This window comes from Hyperolius riggenbachi, chromosome 8, assembly GCF_040937935.1.
Source record: "Hyperolius riggenbachi isolate aHypRig1 chromosome 8, aHypRig1.pri, whole genome shotgun sequence".
In the NCBI taxonomy this organism is placed as follows: Eukaryota; Metazoa; Chordata; class Amphibia; order Anura; family Hyperoliidae; genus Hyperolius; species Hyperolius riggenbachi.
The window spans coordinates 73,203,525-73,222,930 of record NC_090653.1 but is presented as its reverse complement, the minus strand read 5'-3'; the positions used below and the strand labels follow the sequence as shown (position 1 = coordinate 73,222,930).

At 48.0% G+C, this 19,406-nt stretch overlaps 1 protein-coding gene across 1 annotated transcript in view; it reads right to left on the bottom strand.

Annotated features, from left to right (window-relative positions):
- Positions 1-19,406, bottom strand: part of LOC137527356 (cytochrome P450 2B1-like) — a 50,844-nt gene that overhangs the window by 20,564 nt on the left and 10,874 nt on the right. The window contains exons 2-6 of the mRNA XM_068247866.1: positions 6,589-6,751; positions 5,977-6,126; positions 3,127-3,287; positions 588-761; positions 341-482 (exon numbers count right to left, since the gene is read on the bottom strand). Of these exons, the coding sequence (XP_068103967.1) occupies positions 341-482; positions 588-761; positions 3,127-3,287; positions 5,977-6,126; positions 6,589-6,751 (790 nt within the window). The remainder of the gene's footprint in view (positions 1-340; positions 483-587; positions 762-3,126; positions 3,288-5,976; positions 6,127-6,588; positions 6,752-19,406) is intronic.

The following is a 19,406-nucleotide window of genomic DNA, read 5'->3' as shown; positions in this document are numbered from 1 at the left end:
TTAGAAACTCTTCCTAAATCTATAAATTGCTGTATATTGGTACGTAACCCCACTTTCCCTGTGATTCTTAGCCTTGGCTATGATGTCATGCAGCCTTCTCCTCCCAGGTATTGTTTCTGCTGACTTCAGAACAAACAAACAAATAGATTAGCAGGACACTGGTATTGTTTAAAAGGAAATAAATATGGAAGCCTCCCTATACTTCTCACTTCAGTTGTCCAATGTCATCTAATTATTAGATGACATTGGACAACTGAAGTGAGAAGTATAGGGAGGCTTCCATATTTATTTCCTTTTAAACAATACCAGTGTCCTGCTAATCTATTTGTTTGTTAGTTACCCTGCATCTTTGGGTATTTTAGCAATATCAGGAATGCATATCTTAGCGTCATGCTTGTTGTCTCCGTCCCGGCAAGGAACAAGTCCATTATGGATGAAAACAAATTGTCCTCATGGAATTCTGAGCTTGGATTTGTTTTTTCCTGGCAAGGAGAAGAAAAAAAATAATTTGTCCCATGTTGGCCACTGTACATCTCTATAATGTTAAAAATTTTAAGAAGAAGAATCATTCACCAAAACAAACCTACCTCTTCCATCTTAATAAGGTAGCAGTCTATGAAGTCTCTTGGGCAGTTCTTATCCAGGGTTTCCCAATGCGACCTAGCAATCTCCATCACAAACCCTCTAAGTTTACGGAGGTTTGTCAGTATGTTCTGGTGAGGGCCAGGTAGGTAACTGAGCTTAGGAAACACGCTGAGAACCTGAAAAAAAATTATACATTTTAATTATGTACATTTTCTAATACACGAGCTTCTTAACAACCAGTTCCCACTTCTACAGTATCCTCAGTGTGATACATTGGGTTTTGGCACTAATACATGAACAGTTTTGGCATCAGTATACTGACAATAATAAGAGTGCGCCACAAAAAAAAAAACTGTGCTCCCAGGGGCGTAACCAGAAATCACCCCCCCCCTCCCTCAGCTGGGGCTCTACCCTTAGCGCTCCCCTCCAGCATATATCACTGGCAGCAGGCGGGCGAGCAGGGCACATACCTCCATCCACCGCGGAGGTCCAGTCTCTAAGTGCCTCACGCTACCTCCCGTTTAAACAGGAAGTAGTGTTAGACACTTATGGCTTGATTCACAAAGCTAACTGTTAGCACGCCTGTGAAAACCCCCTGAGCTTTTCGCGCACAAAACTTTATGCGCGTAAAACTTTATGTGCACAAAACTTTACGCGGGCACTGCACAGAGCGCAGGGCGCACCACGCGAAGTGCCCATTAAAGCCTATGGGACTTAGCGTGCATAAGACTTTGCGCGTGCAAAGTAAGCGCGCGATCTGATTGAGACATCCGGTGCTAACCTACTTAGCACCCTGGTTAGCACATCTAAAGACTTTAGACGTGCTAAGTAGGTTAGCACCGCTTTGTGAATCAAGCACTTAGAGAGAGCAAGCCGTGGCGGTGAAACGCAGGAAGGTATGTGTTCCTGCCCACTGCTCGCCGCCTGCAGACACTGGATTGAAGCTGCAGGGGAGCGCTGAGAGGAGAGCCCGAGGTGAGGGAGGGGGGAACTGTCCTCCCTCCTAGCCAATGTGTGGCCAAGATCTTCCATCATGCTGTGATCCCTCCTGCCCCCCAAAATGGCCCTGAGTGGGCCCCAGAGGGTGCAGGGGCTGCAGCCCCTATTGTTACAACCCTGTGTGCTCCCTATCCTAATGCTAACCATGATTTATCCCATATCCAAATATTAACCTCCTTCACCCTTGCCTATTTGTAACACTGAGCTTTGTCCTCACAGACAAACCTTTAATTGAACTTATCCCTTTCACTAATGAAATCCTAACACTACCTTTCACCTGACCTCAACACTAAGGCCTCGTTCATGTTACACGCGTTGCTGTCCATATTTCGGCAACCCGTGCGGGGGCCGACACGCACGAACATCAGAAGTGCATAGACTGCTCTGTCTGATGTTCACACTGCATGCGTTACGTACCAGTGCAGTGCGCGAACACATGCTGCATGCATTTTTTAGCAAAACGTGCAGCTGACCAATTTACTACAGTGAATTGGATTAGCCAGCCAAAGCATACAAATGCAGATGGCGTGTGATCGTACGCGTTGTGTTTCCATCGCATGGCCATCTGTGTGTGATAATGTGAACCGGGCCTTACTCCAACTCTTCAAATGAATCCTCACACTAACTTTAATCTGAAGCTGTTCCCAAGTATAACCTAAATAAATATTTACAATGAAAATGTAAGGTGACCATCAATGATACAATCTTGCTTGTACAAATGTTTTCTGCCTGGGACCCATGATGGCTGCTGCATGGTTATACTTGCTGGGGGATCCTGAAGGGGTATAGTTACTCCAATGCAGACAGAGCGAAAAAAAAAGTCCTGTATTATCTTTGTCTGTATGCATGTTGGATTATTATGGCTCTGCACTAATTACAACCTGGCACATCATTGCATTCCAGCGGATCTGGAGGTGTGTGACAATAGTTAATTTGCATATATCCAGCAGTGATGCACTGGGAGACATCTCGGAGCTCAGTCCAACCTGAATTATCACAAATTCTTTCTGTTTTAAGAAAGGTAACTTTTGTTAGCTTTGGTTTTTAACATGTAATTTACATACAGCAAAAGCTGCACAAAAGGAGTCTTTGTTGTACAATTTGGAACAACCAGCACATGTGGACAATTATTATTATTTAGTATGTATATAGCAATAACATCTTCCACAGTGTCATACAGAGGGGCTCACAATCTAAACGCTACCATAGTCATTTGTCTATGTATGTATCGTGTAGTGTATGTATTGCAGTCTAAGGCCAATTTAAGGGGAAGCCAATTAACTCCTCTGTATGTTTTTTGGGATGTGGGAGGAAACCAGAGTGCCCAAAGGAAACCTACGCAGAAACAGGGAGAACATACCGTACAAACTCCATGCAGATAGTGCCCTAGCTGGGATATGAGCCAGGGACCCAGCACTGCAAGGCGAGAGCACTAACCACTATGCCACTGTGCTGTCCAATGCAGAATAATGCAGAATAATGCAGAAGTATAGACTGGCCCTAAAACAGTCTGTAATAAACAATCTGTAATACAAAATGTACCTGAGCAAAGCGGGAATTCATCAGTCTAAAAATTTCCCTGATAAACGACAGAAGAGTCATGAAGTCCTTGTCCTCATAGTTGTATCTCTCACCAAAGATAATGGAGCAGATGACATTGGAGACAGTCAGTCCCAGAATATATTTGGGGTCAAATGCACTATCTGTTGTAAAACATATACAGTATATAGAATAATACGATGAGGCTTATTCCTTTAGGCAGTGTATTATTAAAATGGTTAGGAACCCGCAGCCTCTAATCAGAGTTCATCAGACCTGTTCTGAAAGCTTTAGAGAAACATCTCATGATTTAGAAAACATCACAGATATTTTTGGAAAATAAACTTAATCTCAAATTGATCTTGACAGCTCAAAAATTTCACGCTATATTCAAGATTGCAAATATGAGCTTAAAGTGTACCTGAGATGAGGTAAAAAAATGTTTTATACATTCCTGGGGCTTCCTCCAACCCCCTCCGTCGCAGATCACACCCTCGTTGCGTTCCTCCGCCGCCTGCAGCCTCTGCATTTCGGCCCGGTAAATCGGCAAGTCAGGGGCCAGTCGGTGCAGATGCAGCGTGGCCAAGCGCGCTCCCCCGTCTTGCTCCCGTGGCTGGGAGCGTTTTGCACCTGCGCAGTACCACTGCACAGGTGCAGACCGCCCCGGCAACAGGAACGTGAAGAAGGAACGTGCGTGGCTGGGCCACGCATTCTCAGTAAGCCCCCAACTTCTGCAGTTGCCAGGCCTGTTTGCAGAGGCTTCAGGCAGCAGAGGATGGCAAGGGACTGATCAGCATAAAGGGGGCTGGAGGAAGCCTCAGGTGTGTACAAAACTTTTTTTATTCCATGGTCTCAGGTTTCCTTTCATTTTCACTGTTTTTAATTTAAAGGGAGTCTGAAGTTAAAAAAACAAACAGGTTGCGGACCTTGCCTGGCGCTGGTACTGAGAAGGTTTCGGAACATTCTGAGTTATGGGCTGTCAGTTAGGCAGTTTGAAAGTGACCTGGTGATACCACCGGGGTCCTACCCCTAGTGTTTGGTATCATTGTGCTGGATAAATGCAGACTGACCTGAAAATGCTATTAAATCTGCCCTGGCCTGTACAGTTCAGTGAGATAGAGTCCATATACGGTTAGATATGATCTTTGGTTCCCAGTAGAAGGGGGAGGGCTCATCTCATGTTCTAAGGGTGTGTGTGGTTCTCGCCCTCACTCCCTCCTACTGTGTCAGGGGTATTAACATGGCAGAGGACCCAAAATCAATGTCCTCCACTTTGAAACATCATCCCGGTTACAAATCTTGCCAGCTTGAGGACATGCTGGTATCCGGCTTGTTTGGACTTTGACACTGAGTCCTCCACTCTGAAACCAAGGACTTTGCATTTCTTTTCCCCGAAAGGACATACTTTCACCTGAGCTTAAAGAGAACCAGAGACGTTTGCAAAACGCTTTTATACATACCTGGGGCTTCCTCCAGCCCCATAAGCCTGGATCGCTCCCATGCCGCCGTCCTCCGCTGCCTCTATCCGCCAGTACCAGGTCCCGTACTTTCCAGCAGTCGAGGCAGTGCATCACTGCCGGCGGACGCGGTCAATTTTCTGCATGAACAGGGGCTCCCTCCATACCCTTACGCATGCACCTCCATACTACGCAGACGCATGCGTAAGGATATGGAGGGAGCCCCTGTTCATGCGGAAAATTGGCCGTGTCCGCCGGAAGTGACGGGACCCGGTAGCGGCGATAGAGGCAGCGGAAGACGGCGGCGTGGGAGCGATCCAGGCTTATGGGGCTGGAGGAAGCCCCAGGTATGTATAAAAGCTTTTTCATTTTTTCAATTCTCTTCGTCTCTGATTCCATTTAAGTATCCATTTATTTCTTCCCCTATTTTTATTTTCATACTGCGCTACTAATGTCTCTATAATTGTTCATTTTAATTATTTTCTGTATATATTAATTATTTATATTGCATTTATAATAAACAACGCTAAGGTCATTTATTTGTTCAGCTACACCTATTATTCAGCAACACTAACTGCATCCTAGCTTCTGAAGAGTCGCTACTCCTGTTGATAGCTCGATAAAATAGAGTGTGTTTAACCGTTTTATTTGCAGGTATTAGTCTCAGTGTAGTTAGGACTCCTACCCTTCTGTAGGAGTGGTGGCAGTTATACCCTGAAATAGTGTGTACTTTGTATTACTGTAACTCACAAGCTTCCTTCTAGTCGGTCTGCTGCCAAAATCTCATCGGTTTCTGCACTCCGATTGCGACCACAGATTGCATGGTCTGTGTGCTGAAACTGATTAGAAGGCATTGTGCAGTCTGGCCACTAGGGGGCTTGTGACACCTAGGAGAAACAGGAAGGCACTATAGGACCCAGAGCCTTCCCTCTCCTTAGGTGAGTATCTGTTTCCTTTGTTTTTTTTCTTTTTTTTTACTTTAGACTCATTTTAAAGAGAACCCAAGGCTAAAAGGGGATCTGAAAAGACATTCTTACCTAAGAAGAGGAAAGCCTCTGGATCCTGTAGAGGCTTCCCGGGTCCTTCTTACTCCTTCTGCCGCTTGCCAGAACCCTCTGTAAAAGAAGGGCTGCACTCCTTTTCTTGCAGGACCGCGAGTGAGCTGCACCCACGCAAGCGGCTCCGGCTTACTATGCAGACATAGCCGTAATTGCGCAGGCAGAGTACAACTGCGCTTGTGCCTAAAGAGGAGTGTGGCTCGATAATCTTTGGGGGGTCCACACTGGGTAATATGGAACGGGAGGATGGTGTGGGAAGCCTCTATAGGCTTTCCTCTTCTTAGGTTTTTGTACTCGAGGTTCGGCTCTTGTACAACCAAGTTAAATTCTCTTCTAACCTTTTTTTGTCTTGAAATGTTCCTGGAGAAATTGGGCCTCTTCCTGGACCCTCTCTTCAATGCTTCTCCTGCCCATTCCAAAATTCCTTAGTGTCAGCAAAGCGAATCTACGCATTGTTTTCCACCGTTGTCCCTTGCTCAGGAGGACTCCTACAATACATGGGAAGTATCATAAACAGCATGCATGGAATATTGAGCAGTTTGAAGACATGTTCACTATTACAATTGCACCGTTTTGGTTAAAGTAGGAAAAAATTCTTAATTTAAATCTGCCTCCAGTCCCAACGAGGGCGATTCCTGATACATTTCATGCTGAGGGTGTCAGCAGTTCCTGCAAGACAATGGCATTGATGTTATGGACTGGTCCACCCATTCCCCAGACCTGAATCCAATTGAGCACATATGGGACATCATGTCTCGCTCCATCCACCAACAGACACCAACAAAAGTTGCACCACAGACTGTCCAGGAGTTGGTGGATGCATGCTTTAGCTCAGGTCTGTAATTTCAAGTATTTAATAAGAATATTTAATTCATTCAGATCTAGGGTGTCTTATTTTTGTGTTCTCTTTCTTTTTTTTGATCAATGTGTATATGCATGGATTAACCTACCATATTCTTTAAATATCATAGCTGTGAACTTCAGGTTTGATCTATCACCAAAGACATCTTTGTAATCAAGCAGGGCCTCCTTAACGGCATCATAGCCAAGAAGCATGATAACAGGCCTTCTTGTCAGATAGAGGGTGTAGACAGGTCCGTAGGTCTGTCTGAGCTGAAAAGAATTGCACAAGATTAAAAAAGAAATCCTAGAATTGTAGATAATCAGTGCATAAGATACCAAGTACATATTTTGTATGTTTCTTTCTTCCTATGTGAACCGAACAATGAACTTTGCCTTAGTTCACTCTCACACCTCCCCTGTTCCTTGTTGCCCCTTTTGTTGTCTTTTGTGTCCAGTTATTACACTTACTCTTTACTAGAGATGGCCTGAACCTCCGATTTTAGGTTCGCGAACTCTTCTTTAAACCTTCGATTCACGCAAACTTTCTCGAACTGCAATAGACTTCAATGGGGAGGCGAACTTTGAAAACTAGAAACACTTATGCTGGCCACAAAAATGATGGAAAAAATGTTTCAAGGAGTATAACACCTGGAGGGGAGCATGGCGGAGTGGGATACACGCCAAAAATTCCAGGGAAAAATCTGGATTTTACGCAAAGCAGAGTTTTAAGGGCAGAAATCACATTGAATGCTAAATTGCAGGCTTAAAGTGCTTTAAAACATTTTGAATGTATATACTTCAATCAGGTAGTGTAATTAGAGTACTGCTTCACACTGACACACCAAACTCACTGTGTAACGCCCTGCAAACAGCTGTTTGTGTTGTGACGGCCGTGCTGGACTGGTGCGCACCATGGCGAGATTGCTCTTCCTCAGTGATATCAGGTAATGTCTGACTTCCTTATCAACTTTCGATGGTTCTTTCTCTACCATTGTTAAAGCTTACATCTATTTTTTTAAAATTACATTTTCTGCTGACTGGTTAGTACCTGCAACGAGAATCTGTTATGGAGGGCAAGTCTGCCATTGTCAGTGACCATGGGTTATGGCCGGGGAATCGGTTCGATTTCGGTCCGGAGTGGGAGCCTGAGAACTAGGTTACCATCACCGCACATCCAAGCAAGGACCCATTTGCTGTATAAGTAATGTACCTGCTCTGACCGTGCTTTGCAGGCCAGGCATCAGTGGTCAGATGGACCCTTGACCCAACGCTGTGTGCCAGGGATGACACCACTTGCCTCTCAACTTCACGGTACAGTTTGGGTATCGCCTTTTTAGAGAAATAATTGCGGCCTGGTATCTGTCACTGCGGTGTCCCAATGGCCACAAACAGAGCCGGGACAAGGTCCTCCAGCACCCAAGGCTGAGACACCAAAGTGCGCCCCTCCATCCCTGCCACCCCAGCCGCCACACACTGATTGTTATTAGACTAAGAGGCGCCACAGGGCCCACAACCCCCCCAACACCTTAACCAGCTGAGCGGTCTGGACGAGCTCAGCTCGTCCAACACCGCCAGCGGCTGCCGCTCAGGCCCTGCTGGGCCGATTTTAATGAAATAAAAAGCAGCACACGCAGCCGGCACTTTGCCAGCCGCGTGTGCTGCCTGATCGCCGCCGCTCTGCGGCGATTCGCCGCGAGCAGCGGCGAAAGAGGGCCCCCCTAGCCGCCTGAGCCCTGCGCAGCCGGAACAAAAAGTTCCGGCCAGCGCTAAGGGCTGGATCGGAGGCGGCTGACGTCAGGACGTCGGCTGACGTCGATGACGTCACTCCGCTCGTCGCTATGGCGACGATATAAGCAAAACAAGGAAGGCCGCTCATTGCGGCCTTCCTTGTTTATTATGGGCGCCGGAGGCGATCGGAAGAACGCCTCCGGAGCGCCCTCTAGTGGGCTTTCATGCAGCCAACTTTCAGTTGGCTGCATGAAATAGTTTTTTTTTTATTTAAAAAAAACCCTCCCGCAGCCACCCTGGCGATTTAATCAGAACGCCAGGGTGGTTAATATCTAGTTATCTGGCTTGCAGTCACTGCTATGTATCCCCTTTTCTTATTTCTTTCTGCTTCAAACACAATTAGGAATGACAGCTGAATGAATTCTGCGCCCCCTCCTACACTGCGCCCTGAGGCTGGAGCCTCTCCAGCCTATGCCTCGGCCCGGCCCTGGCCACAAATTTATGGAAGGCCTCAGAGTCCACCAGCTAGTATGGTAACAGCTGGCGAGCTAACAGTTCCGCCAAGCCAGCTGTCAGATGCCGGGCAAAGGGGTGACTGGCAGAAATTGGCTTGTTCCGCTCAAAGATTTCCTTCACAGACACCTGGCTGCTGTGGGCAGAGGAGCAGGAACCGCTCAAGGGCAGAGACGGAGTGGAGGAGGGTGGCTGTGAAGGAGCAAGGGAGAAAGCGGCTGAAGATGTTGCACCTGAAGGAGCAAGAGGAGAAGGAGGGTGGCTTTTCTTTTGTGTGCTGCTTTTGCTCAGGTGCTCTTCCCATTGCAGTATGTGCCTTTTCTGCATGTGCCTTCGTAAGGCAGTTTTCCCTACGTGGGTGTTGGCCTTTCCACTGCTCAATTTTTGGAGGCAGAGAGAACAGATGGCATTGATCTGATCTACGGCAGACACACTAAAAAATTTCCAAACCGCTGAGCCCCCCTGGGGTGATGGCACTATGGTGCCACCAGCTGTTTCTGATGACGAGCTCCCCCTGCTTCTTCAGCAACTCGTCATCTCCTCCTACTCCTCTCTGGCTCCCCCTCTGAACTGTCCCCTTGGTCATCTTGTCTCTTAGGATCCCACGTGGTATCCGTATCATCGTCATCATCATAATCATCCTGCCCAGCTTTGCTTGCCTCAGACACCTCCAAAACTGCACCAACAGCAGGTACTTCATCCTCCTCCTCTTCACACATTAAATCCATAGTGTCACCGCCTAACTCAGACATATGAGGTGGTGTAATTTGCTTAGGGCCTTCATCTGGTTGTAACAATAATGGCTGTAAATCAGTTAATTCCCCACCAATTAACTCCTGTGAAGTGTCAATGGCAGCGGATGTGGTGCTTGTAGTAGCGCTGGTGGCTGCGGAAGATGAGGTGTTCTGTGTTAAATAGTCAACCACGTCCTGACAATCTTTGGAGTTGATGGGACATGCTTTCTTCTGAGCACTGTACTTTGGGCCAGGGCCGCACAAAATCACATCAACATGACCTCGTACAGACCTGCCAGGGGGCCTTCCTCTGGATTTGCCTCTACCTCTGCCTCTACCTGTTTTGTCAGTTTTGTCCATATTGGGAAAGGTATGCACTGACTTGACTAATACAATGTGCAGTCACACAGGTGCAGTTAACAGGTATGCACGGAGTGGTATATCACACTGTGTGCTCACGTAGGTAGGTGGGTGCACTGAAGTGAACAACAGCAGATATGTATATGCAGTAATGGGTATTACAATGTGCATCTGTCAGTCACACACAGACAGGTACTGGACAGGCACAGTGACACTGCGTGTGCTCACGTAGGTAGGTGGGTGCACTGAAGTGAACATCAGGTAGGTATATGCAGTAATGGGTATTACAATGTGCACCTGTTAGTCACAGCAGGTTGGTATAGGCAGTGATGGGTATTACAATGTGCACCTGTCAGTCACACACAGACAGGTACCGGACAGGCACAGTGACATTGTGTGCACTCATGTAGGTAGGTGGGTGCATTGAAGTGAACAACAGCAGTTAGGTATATGCAGTAATGGTATTACAATGTGCACCTGTCAGTCACACACAGACAGGTACTGGACAGGCACAGTGACACTACGTGCGCTCACGTAGGTAGGTGGGTGCACTGAAGTGAACAACAGCAGGTAGGTATATGCAGTAATGGGTATTACAATGTGCACCTGTCAGTCACACACAGACAGGAACCGGACAGGCACAGTGACACTGCGTGCGCTTACATAGGTAGGTGGTTGCACTGAAGTGAACAACAGCAGGTAGGTATATGCAGTGATGGGTATTACAATGTGCACCTGTCACACACAGACAGGTACCAGACAGGCACAGTGACACTGCGTGCGCTCACGTAGGTAGGTGGGTGCACTGAAGTGAACATAAGCAGGTAGGTATATGCAGTGATGGGTATTACAATGTGCACCTGTCAGTCACACACAGACAGTTGCCGGACAGGCACAGGGACACTGCGTGTGCTCACATAGGTAAGTGGGTGCACTGAAGTGAACAACAGCAGGTAGGTATATGCAGTGATGGGTATTACAATGTGCACCTGTCACACACAGACAGGTACCGGACAGGCACAGTGACACTGCGTGCGCTCAGCTCACGTAGGTAGGTGGGTGCACTGAAGTGAACAACAGCAGGTAGGTATATGCAGTGATGGGTACTACTGTGCACCTGTCACACACACAGGTAGTCATTGAATGTGCTAGGCCTGGCAGTGGCACACACAGTAGGAATTACCAAGTAGGGCTGCTCAAATCCAGATCCGGGAGAAAGTGTCGGCTGCTTACCTGGTAGCAGTGTTCCGGCGAGTCCTCCAGGACGGCCCTCCTGAGATTGTGTAAGTCTCCCCTCCCAAAATTGGAAACACCTGAAAGAATTAAAAGCAATTAGTATAAATCCCTCCCCTGCACAATCTCCTCCAGTTTAAAAGAAGAGAACCAACTTCCACGAACCCATATCATATCACTAACATTATTAAAAGGGCCGGGAACTAGGCGGCCGTCCTGGAGGACTCGCCGGAACACTGCTACCAGGTAAGCAGCCGGCACTTCCTCTCTACGTCCTCCAGGACGGCCCTCCTGAGATTTAGCGAGAAAAATTACCTTAGGGTGGGATAACAGCTTGAAGAACCTTCCGACCAAAGGCCTGGTCCTGGCTGGACAGGAGCTCAACTCTATAATGCCTGACAAAAGTAGAGTGGCTAGACCAGGTCGCTGCTCGACATATCTGTTCCAGGGAAGCTCCCGATCTCTCTGCCCATGAAGTTGACAAGGATCTAGTTGAGTGTGCTGTAATGTGGTCAGGCACCTGTAACTGAGCTTCTGCATATGCTAAGGATATTACCTGTTTAATCCATCTTGAGACCGTAGTCTTAGATACGTGACCCCCTTTTTTGGCCCCACCAAATGCCACCAAGAGATTGGTGGAAATTCTCCACTCTCTGGTTCTATCTAAGTAAATCAAAACAGCTCTTCTGACATCCAGAGTGCTCAACCTCCTTTCTTTATCATTCTGAGGATTAGACAAAAAGGAAGGAAGAATAATATCCTGAGTTCTATGAAAGGCTGAAGCCACCTTTGGTAAGTAAGCTGGATCCAGCTTAAAAATAACTCTGTCTGAGTGTACCACCATATATGGATCTTTTATTGATAATGCCTGGATATCGCCAACCCTGCGGGCTGAAGTAACGGCAATCAAAAACGCAACTTTAAGCGTAAGAAATTTCAACGGAACAGTATCTGATGGTTCAAATTTATCCGAGGTTAGGAAATCCAAAACTAAGGACAGATCCCAAGGAGGGACTATTTTCTGAGGGATTGGCTGAGAACGTTCAACTGACTTTAAAAAGTTCTTAACAAAAATGTTGGCAGACAACCGTCTGGACAGAAAAACCGAAAGTGCCGATACTTGAGCCCTTATGGTGCTGACCGTTAGACCCAACTGAACTCCATGCTGCAAGAATTTTAAGATTGAACGGATGTCATCTGACCTGGAAACATCCTTCTGCTTCCAGGTAGAGAAAGTAAACCAAACCCTGTTATACTTTCTCCTGGTAGTAGGTTTTCTACAGGCTAATAACGTCTTAACCACATCGGTAGAGAAACCCTGATTCATTAGCATCTGCTCCTCAGGATCCAGGCAGTCAGCCTTAGGAACTGAGGATTTGGATGAGCCTGGCCATTCTGTAAGAGTAGATCCTGCTTGCACTGCAGATGCCAAGGACCCTTGATCACTAAGGACTGAAGTAGGGGAAACCAAGCTCTCCTTGGCCACCAGGGGGCAATCATTATCACTTCTGCCCTCTCTGATTGAATCTTTCTGAGGACCCTCGGTATCAACTTGAACGGGGGAAACGCATAAAGCAGGCCTTCTGGCCAAGGAATTGACAGAGCATCTATCCTGCTTATTGAAGAGGAAGGATCCAGGGTACAAAAATCTTCTACTTTTGCGTTTTCTGGATTGGCAAATAAATCGAGAATGGGGACCCCCCACATTTCTGTGATCTCCTGAAAGGTCTCCGGATTGAGTTCCCATTCTGACTCCTCCATCAACTGTCTGCTTAGGGCATCCGCCCGCCTGTTGAGGACCCCTTGAATGTGGACTGCCGATATGGATTCTAGATTGGCCTCTGACCATGTCATGATCTGTGACGTCAGGTATTGAAGATCTGGCACCCTGGTGCCCCCCTGCTTCCTGACGTAACAGACCGACACAAAATTGTCCGAGAACACCAGAACCTCTGAGTTGGTGATCACCGGATGAAGGGCCTGGAGACCGAGCAGAATTGCTCTGAGCTCCCTGAAATTGGAGGACCTGCCCGCCATCTGCTGACCCCATGTCCCCTGAACCTGGTGACCTAGGCAGTGAGCCCCCCAACCCCAGGCGCTGGCATCTGTGTACAATTTCAGTGGTAGTTCCTGGGACCACTTGCGTCCCTGACTTAAATTGACTGGCTGAATCCACCAAAGTAATGAGGTCAACACCTGTGGTGAAACAGCTGTCTTTCTGTCTAGTGACTGATGATTTCTGTCCCAGTTTGTTAAGAACCAGGTCTGAAGTTCTCGAGAATGGGCCTGAGCCCATTCCACCGCCGGAAAGGCAGATGACATCAGACCCAGTAATGACACTACTTTTCGAAGAGGTACTAAGGGTTCTACTCTGATCTCCTGAACCTCTGACATTAATTTGACTATCTTCTCCCCCGGTAGAAAAACACGCCTGACCGTCGTGTCCCACCTGAGCCCTAAAAAAACTAGACTCTGCACAGGATCTAAGTGGGATTTCTCGTTGCTTACTATCCATCCCAGCCTGTTTAAGACCTGAAGAGAAAAACCTAGCTGCTCTAGCAAGGCTTCCCTTGTCTCGGCAATAAAAAGAAAATCGTCTAAATAAGGTAGAACCCTTACATTGTGGAGATGTAGGAAGGCCATAACCTCTGCTACCACCTTCGTGAAGATCCTTGGGGCCGACGAAATCCCGAACGGAAGGGCCCGGTACTGAAAGTGACATACTGAATCCCCTGCCTGGATCGCGAACCTCAGAAATTTCTGGAAGGACGGGTGAATGGGGATTTGGAGGTAAGCATCCTCCAGATCTACCGTCGCCAGGAAGGACCCTGGAGACATCAGATTTCGAACAGAGGCTATGCTCTCCATTCTGAACTTCCTCTCCACAATGTAAGGGTTCAGGGGCTTCAAATTCAAAATCATACGGAATTTCCCTGACTGTTTCTGAATCAAAAATATTTTGGAATAGAACCCCCTTCCCCGTTCCTGACTCGGAACTGGAGAAATGACGTCTTTCTGCAAAAGAGAGGAAATCGAGTCCATCAATGCTGCCGCCCTGACCGGGTCTCTGGGTACTGATGTGATCGTAAACCGGGAGGGAGGAGGGGATACAAACTCTATCCTGTAACCCTGCTGGATGATCCTCAAAATAAAATCGTTCTGCGTTATTTCCCCCCAAGCTGGAGAAAAGTGAAGCAGCCTCCCCCGTACCGGAATCTGAGCGTCATTTTGAGGGCTTAGCTGTGGCAGAGGTAGAAGTCGGTTGGGGTCTGTTGAAAAGGAATGGTCTGCCTCTACCTGCGTTGTAGGTCCATCTTTTATTTTGTCTCTGCCCTTTATCGGACTGTGATTGACGAAAAAAGGACTTCTTAGTCTGAAAGGACCATTTCGTCCTTTTCTTTTTATCTGGAAACTTCTTTGTTCTGTCAGAGGATCTCTCCAAGACCGAGTCCAAATCCTTTCCAAACAATAAGTCCCCCTGGAATGTCATTCCACAGAGCTTTTGCTTGGAAGCGATATCCCCCTCCCAGGTATTCAACCAAACAGCCCTACGTGTTGAGTTGACTAAAGCAGCCGTCTTGGCAGCCGCTCTGAGGGACTCAGTAGCTGCATCTGCCAAAAACGCCACTGACTTGATAATAACAGGTAAACTCTCTAAAATTTCCGCGTGCGGTGTACCCTCTTCTAGATGCTTCTGGAGCCCCCGAATCCATTTATCAAGATTCCGGGCCACACAGACTGAAGAAATAGCAGGTTTGAAGGAAAAAGAGGTTGAGTCCCAAGCTCTCTTAAGTAAAACCTCCGCCTTTCTATCCATAGGGTCCTTCAAAGACCCCATATCCTCAAAGGATAGGTCTGTATCCTTTGAATATTGGGAAAGAGGAGCATCCATTCGAGGACATTTAAATAACGACTCATGCTCCTCTAAATTAAAAGGAAATCTGCGTTTGAATGACCTGGGTACAAATAGTCTACCCTCTGGGTCCTTCCATTGGGCGGAAATCACACTCTTAATGGCCCTATGGACAGGAAAAACTCGTGCACCACGATCTTCCAGACCCCTATAAATATCATCCTGGGGTGTACGTGCAGTTCTAGGCTCTTCAATTTGCTCTGAGTCATAAACTGCTTTTAGGAGTTCAGAGGTGTCCTCGGCATTAAATAAGTATCTAGGCATTCTAGCTAGTGTTGGGCGAACACCTGGATGTTCGGGTTCGGGAAAGTTCGCCGAACATGGCCGCAATGTTCGGCATGTTCGGGCCGAACCCCGAACTCCCCGAACATCCCGCTTTTGGGGGCCCTATGGGGTCGCAGGCATAAGGGGGGAGCATGCCCCGATCGCGGGGGGGGGTCGGAAATTCCCCCCACCCCCTCCGCTAGCGCTCCCCCCTCTGCCCGCTTCCCCATTCAAAAGTTAGGAAGTGAAACTGTACCTGTGCGGCCGGTAGTGGGTGACTGGCAGTGGACGGCACTATGGAGAGACTGAGGAGGAGGAGGAGTCCGGAGAGTGACGCGTTGAGGGAGGCCGGGCAGTGGGCGGATCAGCAGTAGTACGGTACTACTGCTGATCCGCCCACTGCCCGGCCTCCCTCAACGCGTCACTCTCCGGACTCCTCCTCCTCCTCAGTCTCTCCATAGTGCCGCCCACTGCCAGTCACCCACTACCGGCCGCACAGGTACAGTTTCACTTCCTAACTTTTGAATGGGGAAGCGGGCAGAGGGGGGAGCGCTAGCGGAGGGGGTGGGGGGAATTTCCGACCCCCCCCGCGATCGGGGCATGCTCCCCCCTTATGCCTGCGACCCCATAGGGGGCCAGTATTCGGGCGAACAGGGCCCTGTTCGTGCCGAACAGGGGCCCTGTTCGGCCAGGCAATGAGCCGTTCGGGCGAACCCGAACAGTTTGGCCGAACACCACCAGGTGTTCGGCCGAACGCGAACATCACCCGAACAGGGTGATGTTCTGCAGAACCCGAACAGTGGCGAACACTGTTCGCCCAACACTAATTCTAGCCCCTAATTGATCCGAACCCTCTGACTCAACCAAACCTCCGTCCTCCGACTCCTCAGAAATATCCTCTAACGATAAGGGAGATGAATCTTCCACCCCCACTGGATAAGCAAGAGGTGCCGCACCTGCTGGGGCTGTCGGCAGGACTGGAGTCGGAGGTTCCACAACTACTGAAGAGCTAGTCTGAGGAACCTGCGACTGAGAAGTCACCACTATAGGCTGAGGAGCAGGTAAAGGAGGTAACACTGCTGTAGGCTGTGGCAAAGGCAACATCTGTAATGGGCAAGGAGGTAGAGCTGCTCTAAATGCCGAGAAGGTCGTAGCCAATTCCTGCTTCATAGATTTCATTAAATCTAAAAGCGGCACAGTAGTGCTCTCGCGTCTAGGAGCATGAGATTTTGACCTATTATAGCAGTCTAGACATAAGGTTTTAGAAGACCCTTCAGGTAACCTAGATCCACATTTAGCACACTTATTTGTCTTGCTGGTGCTCTTAAGTGGCTTCTGAAAAACAGTAAAAACAGTAATCCAGAAGACAATCAGGCTACTGAGCTAATCACCGAACAGCAGTAATACTATAGACATAGTATAGAACCTTACCAGCTGCTGAGAACCTGACTGCTCCGAGGTATCAGCCGGAGGAGTCTGCTGTGTCTCTGAAGAGGGCTCCCCTGACTGCTGCATGGCCCCTCAGAGATCGTCTGCTTCAAATGCAGACTGCACGGCGTGCTGGGAAGTGCACGTTGAAGCCTACCAGGCGAACTGAAGGGAGCAAGGGCCGCGTCCTGCCGATGCTGTGTCTGTCTCCGACAGCCCTCCGAGTATCGGAACGCCATGACGCTAAGGCCGTCCCCTATTTGCCTGGTGGAGCGGCCGCGCCTGACTGACGTCATCCTTCCGCGCCGCTGCTCGGAACAGTCCTATGCGTCATATCCGCCGCTTGTCAATGCGGAAGTGACGATGCGCACACCCAGCCGCCATGCCGCCAGAGGCAGCGGTGAAGATAGATGGAGTCCTCCGACCCCCTCCGCTCCAAATAGTGGTCCAGGTAAAACACTGCCCATTTTCCACTACTCAGGTCGTGCCCAGCACAGACCCAAACCGCTACCTCTGTACAAATTAAAAATCTTTCCTCCTGGGTTTAAGCTAGTAGGTGCCCCAGGCTCCCCTACCACCAGGAACAATCCAATAGGTGCTTCCATGTGGGAGTCCAGGAAACGAACAAAAAACTGGAGGAGATTGTGCAGGGGAGGGATTTATACTAATTGCTTTTAATTCTTTCAGGTGTTTCCAATTTTGGGAGGGGAGACTTACACAATCTCAGGAGGGCGGTCCTGGAGGACGTAGAGAGGAACCCGGATAGTTGCTATCCGGATATCTCCCAGTAAACCTGTGCGGGCTGGGCGGGGTGTCAAGCTTACCTGTCTGAAGTCTTCTTCGTCCGTCCCTGGCGCCTCCCACGATGCGGTCCACGCGGCGGTCACGTGACTACAAACACTTCCTCTTTCCGGGTTGAAGGAGGAAGTGTTTGTAGTCACGTGATGCGTGTGGAACGCATCGTGGGAGGCGCCAGGGACAGACAAAGAAGACGTCAGACAGGTAAGCTTGTCTCCCCGCCCAGACCGCACAGGTTTACTGGGAGATATCCGGATAGCAACTATCCGGGTTTCTCCCGAATCCGGATTTGAGCAGCCCTATTACCAAGGCTGTCTATGCAACACAAGTGTCAGCGGGAAACACAAAAAAAAAAAAAAATAGATCACAAGAACAAGATTAGCTCTCAAAAGAGCTGTTGTGGGGTGCTTTTTTAGCAATAAGAATCAGCAAGGAGCAAGTTAACAATCCTACAAGAGCCTAACTAAGCTTTCCCTATGAGAGTCTGCAGCAGCTTTCCCTTCTCTAAGTACTGCAGGCACACAAGTGAGTAAAATGGCTGATGTTGCCTGCCTTTTATATGGGGGTAGTGGCTCCAGGAGGGAGTGTAGCCTGATTGTCTACAATGTGCCTGCTGACTGTGATGTAGAGGGTCAAATTTGACCCTCATGATGCACTATGGGGGTGAATCGAACTTCCGGTAAAGTTTGTAGTTCTCCGTGATCGTGAACCCTGGAAGTTCGCCGGGAACCATTCACCGGCGAACCGTTCGGGCCATCTCTACTCTTTACTGGATTCATGATTTCTCTAATATATAGGGGTTTTATACTTACTTCCAGATGCAGTTTAGTGTGAAGTAGTAAAGCACTCACTACCATTGCTTTGTGCTGTCAAAGGCACTTATCGTTCTAAATTACAAATCGGCATGTTATAAACCACGCCAACTGCTTTTACCTGTTCATCATCATTGCTTTGAGCTGTCAGTGGACCTAAGTATTTTTTTAATTGTATTTATTGTATTTATAAAGCACCAACATATTACGCAGCACTGGAGTATAGTAGATTATTTGCAAGTACAGTATATTAGCGCAAACAATGAGCAGCACTGCTTCTAGTTTGCACAACATAGACCTAACTACTATTAACTGTTTGTCCTTATTATTGTTTTGTGCTATCAATGTTTTTCATCTGTATTGCTTTGTCCAGTCAGGGGGATGACTGATGTGGATTATCTGCAAGCTCAGCATTTAACGCTAAGCACAAAACTGCACTTTAGCTACTCTGCACATTATTATTATTATTTATTTTATTTATAAAGCGCCAACATATTACGCAGTGCTAAACATTAATTTAGGTTACAGACAATATTTAGGGGTGACATACAGCAATATGACAATACAAGAATACAAGAAAACCAGATCACACAGCACAGTATGAACATAAGGTAATGCTTAGTCAGTCACTGGATGGAGTATGGAGATTAGGCAAGTTAGGTTCACTCAAGAGCATATCATGGGTTCACAGTAATGGAGGTGCATGATCAGGTAAAACACAAAAGGAGGAGGACCCTGCCCAAAGGCTTACAATCTAGAAGGAGAGGTAGAGACACGAAAGGTAGAGACCAGAGTCCTGTTGTGGGTTTAGAGCAATTGTGAGGGGTGGTAGGCCAGAGTGAAATGGTGAGTTTTGAGGGCCTTCTTGAAGATGTTGAAGGAGGGGGCTGCCCTAATGGGTGGAGGTAGAGAGTCCCAAAGTGTTGGAGCAGCTCTTGAGAAGTCCTGGAGGCGTGCATGGGACTGTGTGATGCGGGGGGAGGGGGGGCGGTCAGGCGAAGTTCATTGGAGGAACGGAGTGAGCGGCTAGGTGTGTCCCTCTGAGTAAGATCAGAAATGTAGGTTGGACAGGTTTTGTGGACAGATTTGTAGGTCAGACACAATATCTTGAATCTGATACTGGACTGGATAGGAAGCCAGTG